We start from the raw sequence: 12,511 nt of genomic DNA on the forward strand, positions 1-12,511 counted from the left end.
TAGGTCGCCTGATCTGACCTCACCAGATTCTTTCCTCTGGGGTTTTATAAAGGGCGAAGTCAATGCAAAATTACCAACAAATGCAGACGTCATGGAATGGAGAATTGAAAGTGCGTGTTAAATGATAAACGGGGAGATGTTGCGCAGAGTTAATGATTCTTTTTGAATAAGAGGTGAGACGTGTTTTGTCGACATTCTTATGAGCATTTTCCTCCATAAATTTCTCAAATCAGGATTTAAAGTTAATCTGCCAAATAAAAAAAAAATCTTTTTCATGGAATGTTTTTTTTGTATTAGATAGGATTATTATGAGTTTTACACAGAATATGCATTGCGAAATTTTTTTAGAAAAAAAAATTCAATAATTTGCACTGTCTCTAAAATTGGACAAAAATGAAGAATAATTCTACAGCAAAAAAAAATGTTCAAGTAAAAGGTATTTCCTTTTGGAAGGTCTACAAAGATCTGCAAAAATATACGTGGTTGCCATTTGGAAAAAAGTTGCCCTTTAAATGATCTTAAAATGACGTTTTGGCTAAAAGTCACTATCTGCATGACATATCTCCCTCTTTAGGGGACAACTTTTATTTAAAACTTTTTTTCGTCCAACGTACCGTTTTTGAGTAATCTTCAATCGCAGCTTTAAATGGGACACCCTATATATCCCTTCGCATATACATATATACATATATACATATAAATATCTTTTTTTATTATTATTTTTTAATTTGACACATATTTTTGAATAAATGAAATCTGGAAATCGGACACTTATTTTGCAAGGGAGGTAGTAATAAATTACGTATGTTCTGGGAGCGCATCCTAAAAAACTTCAAGTTGGTATGCCGAGCGCCCCACCCTAGATAGATAGATAGATAGGGATAGATATTAGAAATATCACACCCTTAATTGCATTATTTATTCATGTTCCATGGTCGGTTTCGCCATCATAATTCAAACCTTTCGCAACTTTCCACTCTCGAAAACGAAAAAAGGGCCATATTTCAATATGGAACGTCACGTTAAATATGCTTCTAGTTTCGATGCCACTGCAAAATTACAGGGTGCTTCATTTAAAATTCTCATGTTGCCATTGGTTTCGGACACAACGAATGCGTTAAACGTAAATTTGAGCAAATTTGTGCAATTCTCCCAAACTTGTTATGCTGCAATTCATCCTATACAGCGAACTTCCGATCTGACTGGCCGCCGTGGATATACTTCTAGTTTTAGAGTGTAGTGCCGCATTTATCTTACCTCAAGGTCCAAATCGTCAGTTAATTCAATTATGCTATCTGGACCCAAACAATGTTCCTTTAATCCCAAGTATCAGATAACCATCGAAAATAATATGCGAGATTAGCAAATATTTGCAGTATATCCCCTTTATCGTAGCTGATTTGCGATTATGCGTTACGAAGCGAATACTCTATAATATGGTATACATACGAGGCTATATAGTTTATTTGTTATTTGCGATAAAGCAAAACAGTGTAATTTGCTCACTCCACTGCAATCCATCACCTGTAGTTGCTCCTCATTGCTATGGTAATAACGTCTAGAATAGCCCTTTCAAACGTCTAAAATTTTCTAAGGAAATGTCTTCTTTTCCAGCCTCCCGAAAATGAACTCCAGAAAACCGAACGCGTTATGTCAGAGCACGAATTGAGAGTCCAGCGCAGCTTGCAGAAATTGACGGTCCCGGATTGGTATAAAAACTCACAAATCCCGGCTCAAGGTTTCCTGCTCAAAAAGTCCCGCGAAACTCGATATTACGGTACCGGGTCCAAGACCACCAGCTTGAGCTCCTTAGGTTCCGGCGCTCAAAGTCCATTGGTGCTCAGTCCTACGCCTTCCTCCCAGCCCTTCGTGCGGTGGAGCACCTCGAAATTGAACAGTACAGCCTCGTCGCCTTGTCAAAGCACCAGAAGCAGTTTCAACCAAGGACGGCAACCCAATGGGTCGATATCCCCCAGCTCGGCCAGGTCCAGTTTCAATTACCGGCAGCCCTATCTGGGCTGGAGATCCCAAGAGAGATTGAACAGACCTCGAACCCCCGCCGAACGTCTCGCGAGCAGTTTGTTGTCGAAGCAGGGACCCGCGATCCAGCAAGAGAACCCCGAAATCCAGACTTCGATCAAAGAAGTGACGTCCGCGATAGTCCACTACGTCAGTGGCCTTAAGCCTGCGGTGGATGATAATCTTGAAAACAGCAGCAGAAGATCCAGTTCCGTATCACCCAAGGGAAGTCAAAAGCTGTGCTGGTTGGAGAGCTCTTTCGTCGGTACCAAACCTGTGGACAGCCCGGAGACTCCGGTGACATGCTCGGAAAGTCCGGTACCACCCCACAGCTTGAGGTTAGATCTGCAGAACCACAGCAGCAACGGTGAGTCATTGAGGGCATAAATTCTCGTTTGAAAGTTATAGTTGTTAGGGTTATGTGTCTGCTTTTGTATGTAAATAGACTAAGTACTTTAGTGCCAAAATCTAATTTGAAAAGTTCTTCTATAGTTGGACTGATTGTTTTAAGTTTTCGATTAAACAGAATAGATTGATGTCGAAGCAGTAAATTAGGGCGGTGCATTATTTCTAGGATGAATGAGTGACATTTTCTATTGAACGTAGGCAATGAATGTTGTACAGTGTGTGCAAGCTAAGCATGTCTGGCATCGAGGCCCCGTGAACGGTAAGTAAATGTACCTACAGTTACTCACAAAATTGATCGTAAATAGCGCAAAAATTAATGAAATGGCCATAGGCCAATATTTCTACACTTTTTTGTTTTGCGGAAGATATACAGGACGAGCCATATGCATGGAATAATGTTCATAACTTTTGAAACATTGGGGATAGGAAAAAAGCGTTTAAATCAAAATTTTTGGATTAATTCTTTCGCATATAATGATGATTTTGAAATTTTTCTAAATCTCATAGTCTCACTTCTGGAATGTTTCACTTTATTTCATCAGATGACAACCTATTATTTTTTGTTTTTTTTTTTGGAATGGACATCTCTTTTTACATACCACTACATTAAAATGTAGGGGGGGGGGGGGGGGTTGCATTAGAAAAATTTTAAAATAAAATGCAATAATGTTTTTATGCGCGCCTATGGCTGTTGGTTTGATTTTTTGCGGGTTATTCAAATTTACTGTCGACCATTATGTGCAATATATGAATTGAGTCTTTGCATTGCATTTCCAACATTTCATCACTTATTTCCCGAAATGTACTTTTTATTCGAGTTCCCTCAGGTAAATTATTTGATTTATACTTATAGCGTTTGTTCTTTAGGTGGCCCCGTAAAAAAATCGCAGAGAGTTAAATCAGGTGATCGAGCAGGCCATTCCACTGCTCCTCTCCCTCTAATCCATCTATTAGGAAATACATTATTTAAATAACTCCTCACTTCTAATCGATCTTAAGGCGGGGCCCCATCTTGTTAAAACTAAATCATTTTGATTTGCATAAGAGGCTTCTACTGTAGTAATAATATTCTGGATCTAATAGATTAAAATATTGCTCCGCTGTTAAAATTTCTTCTAAGAAATATGATCCAGTTACCAGTCACCAGGAATGCCTGTCCAAACGTTTACTTTATGAGGAAGTGAGGTGTGATTTTATATCACCCAGGAAGGGTTGGCTCCTTTGCGACCAACATCGACAATCATGTCTATCGACTGATCCGTTAAACATAAAAGTCGCTTCATCAGAAAACGTAATTTTGGGCAAAAAATGTGGGTTTTGGTGACACAAATTACTCATAATTTCGCAAAAATGTAGCTTTCTGTCAAAATCATCTTCGGAAAGTTCTTGCAACACGTGTACTTTGTACGGATGAAATTTCTCCAGTTTTAGGTGTCTATAAACTGAAGTCTGAGAGACGTCTATGGTTTGTTACCATCAGTCCCTAATTTTGATCGATCTCTCTTAAATGTATCCCAAACACTGACTGTTTCCCTGTATTTTTTTATTACTTTGGACACACAATATTGGGTAATAGGGGTTCGGTTAAGATAAGCATCATTAAAAAGCACAGACACTTCCTGTTGGGTTCTTTTTCTGTCTCCAGCACCAACCGTAAGTAAAATATCGATATGTTCTGTTTCGGTTAAATGTACCAGTTTGTACGACTTTAACTACACTTCATTAATAAACATAAACAATTTTTCAATAAGCAACAAAAAATGAAACCGGTAGTCATAGGCGCACGTAAAAACATTATTACATTTTATTTGAAAGTTTTCCCAATGCAACCCCCCAATATTTTTAGATAGGGGTATATAGGAGATCCCCATTCCAAAAAAAGACAAAAAATAATAGGTTGCCATCTGATAAAGTTAAGTTGGACATTCCAGACGTGAGACTATGATATATAGAAAAATTTTAAGGTCATTTGCGAAAGAATTAGTCCCAAAATTTTTGTTTAAACTTTTCTGTTACATCTTCAATATTTCGAAAGTTATAAACATTATCCCATACATGTGGGCCACCCTGTATATTTATTGCAAATGTGAGTATGGAACATATGTTACAAAAAGAAACTTACAAAAATTGTTCCGTTTCTGTACAGAAAGATAACAAAGAAGAAGAAGCGAAAAATGCAGGCACAAAACCATCCGTACAAACATAAATATGCATATCATATAATCATTTATTTGAAGAAGTTTAAAGAGAACAATTAACATCTAAGATTCGATACTTAGGGACAACTCTCTTCGCCTCAATTGCGCCCTTCAGGCGGCGCGGCATCTATTCCACCAACTTTCTAGTCACATCCGAAGCAATTTTTTCCCATACGTTCAAAACCACTTTTCAAAATGTGTCTAAATTACTGCAGTTGATGAAATTTGGCATTTAATTTTTTTTTCATTTGCCACAAATTCCCGATGGGGTTGAGATCTGGCGGTTGAGGTGGAGAATTTAATCATTTTGGTACTTTATGTATTAACCAAAGCTTTACAATGCCAGAACACTTTCGGCCGTCCAACTTCTCCGCTGATGGTTGCAAATTGGCTCTTAAAATAACAAAGTAAACATTTTTATCCGTTATTCCATTAATTTGGGGTGGGTTGCCGGTACCATCCGCTACCATAGCACCCCATAACGTTAATGATCCACCTCCGTGTTTTACCGTTTTTTTTTTTTTATATATTTTTGTCCTACAGTTGTGTATTTGGTTTCCTCAATGCGATTTGTCTTCCATCCGTTTCAAACAAGTTTATTTTCGTTTTGTGTGTGAAAACGAGAGTATTCCAAAACTCGACAGGTTTTTCTATACACTTTCTTGCAAAATCGAGGCGTTTTCGTTTATTCATTTTTGACATGAAGGGTTTGTTCCTTGGTTTTTTTTGCCATTAAAACTGCTTTTTCTGAGAGCTCTTCTTACTCTTTCAGTTGACACAAGTTTGCCGATTCTCTGAGATATTTTTTTTAATTAAGTTAAGGACACTTTTCTTCGGATTGATCTTGAGTTCTCGTGATATAAATCGTTCGTCCTTTTCAGAGAATATGTTTTTTCGTCCTCTTCCAGGCTTGTCTAGTACCAATCCTTGATAACGATACTTTTTCATTTTCCACTCTACCGACGAACGTGTCTTTATTGTTGAATTACCAATTTTCCGGATAGTTTTTCCGGCAGATTAAAGCTTTGTTATTAAATGGCGCGTCGCGATGTCGGTTTGCACTATTTTATTTGCAATTTCTAACACATTCACGAAACAAATAAAACTGTTAAATGATTTTAGAATCAACTTATCAGTTTCGATGGAATTTGCAAAAAAAATTGTTTTGATAAATATTTACAGTAAAAATAAAAATGAATGTGATGCCGCATACTGTTAATTTTGTGTCTGCATTTTTCGTTTATTCTTGTTTGTTATCTATTTTTACAGAATCGGAACAATTTTTGTAAGTTTTTTCTTTGCAACATATAATCTGAACTGACATTTGCAATGAATATCTTACCTTCTGCAAAACAAAAAAAAAACGTAGAAACATTGGCTTATGACTATTTTATTCATTTTTGCCCTATGTAGGGTCAAGTTGGTGAGTACCTGCACGTAGTTGGGTAAGTGAGAAAAAAGTTTCACATTTAAACGAGTAGTTCCATGGTGCAAATAGCTCTGCAACGTAATCGTAAAGGTTTTTGTTATTTTGAAGGAAGTAAGAATATTAATAGTCCTCTTTGGAGTTTGGTAACAGGTAGATGAGAAGAAACACAAGCGGTTTTTCTTGGCGTTTTGTCGCAAGATTCAGTACCACTGCGTCGGTTTCATTCTTCATTTGGCAATAACTACCATCATTTTTCCGAAGGAAACCACCCAGGGCTGTATTTCGAAAATTTTAAAAAGTTCATTCGTTGAGGTTTATGAAGAACTACAATCGAAAATTAGTTTTACTTTTAGTTTTGACGACGGCCATCTGTCACGAAAAAAAAAACGAATTACGTATTTTCGGCAATCGAAAAATCATAAATAACAATTCGGTGAAACCATGAAACTATTGCTGTGAATGCCCAGCCCCTCCCTCCCATTTAATCTGAGCGACCTACAGAACCTGAAAAGCTGTATTACCGTTTACGAAGTAGCCATGCTAGAGATTTTTAATTTGGACACACTGTATTTTTTGTAGTTGACGCGGGTGCTGAAGCGATTATTGAAACTGGGAGCGTTTATTTTAAAGCGATCTCCTTTTCTGCAATAATTGCTAATTTAACTTTCCTTTGCTAGGCGTTTACATTAATTGCCTCAGAGGGCTCTCAGTGCTGCTATATGAAGGGTAGAACTCCCTAATGCAATTAGTGAAAGTCCCCTATGTTGATTACAATTTAAATTCTGAATGTGTCACCGCATAGTTTACGGAACGTAAATTGTGAAGGTTTTGATATGTTTTTTTTTGTGTTGTTTTGTAAGGGTTTTTTTGTGCTTTTTGTCATCTGTTTCTCTAGGTTTAGTAGTGGTTTGTATGCTTTTTAAATTTATTTTTCATCTGACCGTTTCCGTAGGAAAACTCTTAGATTGGCCCGTAAATTATTACTAGTGTTTCTCGGTCGGTGTAGAAATTGACTTCTGAGTTGTTTTGATTGTACGTTTAAAACTCACACTATTTATTTACATTTACTCATTTTTTTGGTGCAATAAGACATTTTTTATTCCAAATTTTAGAATAGGCCGTAATATCACCCATTGTATAGAGAGTTTTATTTAACCTTATATATTGATTAGTTTAGTACATTTTTTTGTAAAATACTTACTTTTGACTAATAATAATGATTATTATTAATAAATATTTCCCTTACGAAGTTGATTATTTAACGAAATTTATGTAATATGGAATTGTTAAATTTCATTAATATTTTATGTTTGTGTATTACACAAATATGTACGAAGCGTGTACAAATTATTTCATTTATTTAATAATATAATAAATCTGTTTTATTTTTTATATTTTGTTTTTCCTTTTTGTTTTCGCATACATGCCCACAATTCAGTTCTACTTTACCTAGTTTTCTTTGGTTTGCTTGTGGTATGTTTCACACGTTGGTTGGACCGGCTTCTGTAGATCTACGTTTCAGTAAAAAGTTCGAGGATCACACCTGTGTGTATCTCATTCAAAGGTAATTATATTTTGATCATTTCATGGTGACTAATGTTATTCATGCTTTCGTAGATTATCATCTTTTTGCTCGATGTTTAGTGTACCAGATTTAAACGGAATAAGTAGGTGCATTTATCATTTTCGAGCGAGGAGCCATATGTATTTCTTGCACATACAGGGTGTCCCAAGTTCGATAACCATTGCGATATCGGTGATTACCGAGTGTGCCTTTAAGATGCCTGGGTGGCAATCAAACTAAAAGAATTAGAGAGATTTGCGCCTATTTCGCATGCACGTGTGTATGTTCGAGAGTGCGCTGATGTACCTGAAATATTTGATGATGAATTGAATTTTATCAGTTATGAAAACTTTCCTAAGTTTACCTGGTTACCCATATCTCTAACTTTGATAATAACTGGGACTGATAAGTATCGAATTTGGACACGCTGTTTCGACTGGTGCTAGCATAAGTTAATCATTTACTAACCCTTTTCAGCTTGATTTTAACTATTATTAGTAAGTGGGTTTAGGGTCAGTTTATTAATGTTCTGTTAAGCTGACGTTAAGCTGGACAGCACATCAATAAATTGGCCCCTAGGGCCAAAGAAACGTCGGATATATAGTTTTAGATCCCTCGTTTCTTTGTTTCCATGGAAACTGGCGTGATGTTTAATTTAACCACACACTAATAATAACTCTTGATAAGTCACATTTTAGATATAAAATCTTAGTTACTACTGAACGAAAATTGAAAGGTCGCAAGTGCTCCTTCTTTTTTGGCAATTTAATGCTTCTTTCCTTAATTCTCTATGGCGCCCCCTTATACGGGCAATACGTACGTAGGAATGCCAATTAAACCCAAATAACTTTAGAGAATAAAATAGCCTCGTTCCACGTGTTCAACCATTTGTGACGCAAAGTTTCTAGAGCTTATTTCTAAAGTCTCCTTTAAGCTATTCCATCTTATTGAAATATTTGAGATGCATATTTGGCTGACTTAAGTTTTCCAACTAGAAAATTGGGCAATTTCACGGGATTGTAACATTATCTCGGAATAGTATTTCAATGATATTAAAATGCCGCGCATTGGTGGGCTTCTTATCCAAAATCAGCCTTGAGGCGCTCAGGGCCAAGTTATCAGAGTGTTGATTAACGATTTTATCAATTTGATAAACTACATAAAAGTTGAGAATAATTTCCTGTTTGTCAGTCTGACCAACCTCTTTAGCCTTCGACCTTTTTCCAACAGATCCAGTTAAAATTAATTCATATACGCCGTTTTCGGTCTGCTTAGTATGAAGGGTTCGCTTTTCTTGGTCGACGGGGCTCCTTCATTCGTTATTCATGGCAACACTCAACCGACAATATCACTTCATATTTATTTTCTTTGATATCTTTCTATATAGGGTGTTTCACAAGCACACCGACAAACTTTCAGGAAATGCACGGCTCATAAAAACACATATGTAAATCGAATAAAGCTATGACCAAAATCGCTTCGTTTTCAAGATACAGAGTATTTAATCTCTAATTTTTTATATTTTTTAAATATTTCAAAACTGATTTGGAATAAGGACATGTCATTAGGGACATGGCGGAAAATTAAAAAAATAATCGCACCTGGAAAGCTATATTGGTTTTTTGGTACGCGTCGAAGTAAGAAATTACTTTTTATCTTGAAACTGCCTGCTCGAACAACGAAATACGAAGATACCTGTTTTTTTATTAAGAATTAACGGAATATTACGAAAAAAATATTCGCATTTAAAAAATCAATGGCGTATCATTTTTTTTCCATTAAAAGGGCCGATTGAATTGACCGCACGAACGCCACTGTTGTAGGTGGAAATATTCTAGCTACTCCAGAGCATGCACGTTTATCTCGCCAGAGTGTGTCCATAACTTTATGTCATTATCCCAAAACCGTTTTTTAAACATTAAAAAAACAAGAAATTAAACTCTATGTATATCTTGGAAACAAAGCGATTTGGGACTTAACTTTAGTTGATCTAAATATTTGTTTTTGTGAGTGCTACATCCTCTGAAAGATTGTTGGTATGTTATGAAACACCCTGTATATCAAATCGAAATAACTCGATCTATTTTCTACTTTTCAAATTTTATGCACAACCAGGGCGCCATAGTCGAACATGGTCGGCCAGAGGCCCATTTTAGGACTTAGACGGGGGATCTACTTTGCGAACCTGGGCGGCCGGGGTTTGCCGGTCCCACCTAGACCACGGGAATTTCCCTATAAAGATAACTAAGGCCTTCCTTCTGGGCCTGGACACCTTCAGACCCGGGCCGTCCACTTCCTGTAAGGGAACCCCACCCATCGTTTAGTCTATTTACTTTCCGGTTTAACCAAGTTCAGTTTATTCTCAACCTAATTTGTTATGTAGTAATAGTATAAATCGCGAAGCTTTTTCCACCAATATCTTCCGAAATATACAAAGCGGTAACTAAGTACATAGACGACCTCTACGGAATAAATTTTGAGCTCGGTGTAAGGGTTAATTAATCAAAGTCGTGGCAACTTTACCCAGAGGGTAATAGCTATGGAAATGTTTAAATTAAGATTCAGTATTAGTGACTTTCGTCCTTTATATGAAAATTATTTGGTAGATAAAATTGCTAGTTCATTAACCGCATTGCTTTCAGACAGAAAGATCTTATCAACATGTGTTGACAAAGGCTTGAAAAAACAACTGATCTGCTCTTATTTCATCGTTTCAATCAAAATTGTCCTTGTGGTAAAGTCACCCGCTACACGGGCATATGTTTATCCATTTTCATGGAAATTATCTTGTTAATAAAGTTACCAGAAAATTGTTATGTTGCCCCTTAGAAATTCGATTGACGTTAAAAATTAAATGCAGAATCCCAATATTATGTGGTCCCCCTCTTGGTATGTCCATACCTATCCCCCTCACATAACCCAGCAACAGATGCCGATTTAAACCTGTCATCACAACAGATTTGACAACGCTGTCAGCGGGAGACACCACAGTGCGACCCTCTCCCAGTGCGACAACCCTCGAAGACGTCCTCGATTCCTTATTAGGCCTCCCTCCATCTGGAAGGTCCGCGAGTCCATGCCTTCAAGGTAGGAGGCATGTGTAAGTAGTGTTTCGATTTAATTTCCATTATTTTTATTTAGTTCTATGGCTAGAAAAGTTAGTGCTACAGTATTTGATTGATATAACAGCCTGAGTCTTGGATTAGTGGGATCTAGGGATCGATCAACCGGAGACAGGCTAAATTCTTTGGTTGCCGCATTACAAGACACCCGTGTAATTAAGTAAAAATCGATGGGCTTTCGATAAACCGCAAATTGTCGTTGTTTCGCTATTCAAGCAGTAGCTAAATGTGCTTATTTTTTCAACAAATCCTTGTCGCATTTCAATCCTATCGTGTCATATGTTTTTAATAGGGGATGCTTCCAAAGACAAAACTGTAATGGAACGTTTTCAGAGACAGTGTCAGCTAGCACTAGCCCTCAGCGCCGTTCCAGCGACGCCGATACCAACGACGCATATCGGCGTCGGTCAGAGGGCTCAGAGCCCGCTTCCGTCAACGTTGATCCATCCCTGCCTACCCCTGTTTTGCTGCGATGCCGTTACTCAAGATGCGGCAAAACGGCAATGCCAATGTCCAAGGAAGCCAAATCTTTCAAGAACTGTCACAATTGCTCGTACACATATTGCTCAAGGGCCTGTCGCAGGAGCCACTGGGAACGACACCGGAAAACTTGCTTGTTTTCCAGAATGGGAACCCTTTGTCGACAGGTTAGAAACGTTATTTTATTAGATGGCTCTAAACATTCAGTCGGCTCAGAAAGTATTCGTACAGACCTAAATTAATAACAAACCGAGTTAAATAGCAACAATAAATATTGTTTGAATAACGTGTTGGATTTCCTTTCGACTTTATTATTGCTTCTGGTCTTCCAGGCATGGAATTAAGTAGATTTGATGTTAAAGTTGATGGTATTTTGTTCCATTCTTCCTGAAGGGCAATCTTTAACCATACTCTCGATGAAATAACGTGATTCCTTTTTTTTCGATATGGTTCCAAAGGTGTTTGATTGGGTTGATGTCTGGTAAGTGTGGAGGTGTTTTTTGGTATTTTGGAGTATTGTACAAAATCCAGAGCCTGGTGTTGTTAAGAGCTGTGTGTTTGGGATCGTAATCTTGGTTAAATATAAAATCATCCCTAAGCCCCATATATATAGGTTCATTATTCCATCTATGAAATTGAGCGATTTTATTCCTGAAGCGCTCACCCAGCCCCATACTAATCCCGCACCTCCGCAGTGCTTTACGCTTGGTAGCAACTTTTCTTTGTTAAACTTAATGCCCCTTTTCCGCTATGCTTAAAAATGTTTTTTATATCCAAAAACTTCAAATTTGCTCTTATCAGTGAAAATCACTTTATTCCAATATGTTATGGCAGTGTTAACATGAGTTATAACGAACTCTAATCGTTTCTTTCGATTGATTTCGTTTATAAAGTATTTTTTACGAGTTACTCTGCCATGGTACCCCTTATTTTTTAAATAATTACCAACAGTTCTGGCTGAGACATCCTTATTTTTGAAAGTTTTCAGTTTCACAGCGATTTTTTCTGCACTTATTCGTGGATTTCCTTTTACTTTTCGTTTGGTTAAAACTTTCAAATATTCGTTAATTTTCCTTGGCCGTCCCGAGCGTCGTCGATTTTGAAATATTTTTCACAGGCAATATCTGTCTATTATGCTTCGGATAGTAGATCTTGATCTATTTACTATTCGACTGATTTCGGCCAATTATTTGCAGTCATTACGTAGTTTAAGAACTATTCGTCGCAATTCTTCTGATGTTCCGCTGGCTTTAGGTCCCATGATCACAATTCACACAAAAAATTCTATGTA

At 37.1% G+C, this 12,511-nt stretch overlaps 1 protein-coding gene across 5 annotated transcripts in view; it reads left to right on the forward strand.

Annotated features, from left to right (window-relative positions):
* Nucleotides 1–12,511, forward strand: part of LOC136350995 (serine-rich adhesin for platelets) — a 73,563-nt gene that overhangs the window by 57,311 nt on the left and 3,741 nt on the right. The window contains exons 12-15 of one of the 5 annotated variants that reach the window (XR_010734234.1): nt 1,615–2,386; nt 10,577–10,705; nt 10,760–10,900; nt 11,074–11,213. Coding sequence is in view for 3 of the 5 variants with exons in the window: in XM_066303202.1 (XP_066159299.1) it covers nt 1,615–2,386; nt 10,577–10,705; nt 11,074–11,387 (1,215 nt within the window). In the remaining 2 variants the exon portion in view is untranslated. Of the gene's footprint in view, nt 1–1,614; nt 2,387–10,576; nt 10,719–10,759; nt 10,901–11,073; nt 11,388–12,511 lie in introns of those variants that run through there. The other 4 variants (XR_010734235.1, XM_066303202.1, XM_066303204.1 and 1 more) reach the window with 4 other exon arrangements.

This window comes from Euwallacea fornicatus, chromosome 4 (assembly GCF_040115645.1).
Source record: "Euwallacea fornicatus isolate EFF26 chromosome 4, ASM4011564v1, whole genome shotgun sequence".
NCBI classification, from domain to species: Eukaryota; Metazoa; Arthropoda; class Insecta; order Coleoptera; family Curculionidae; genus Euwallacea; species Euwallacea fornicatus.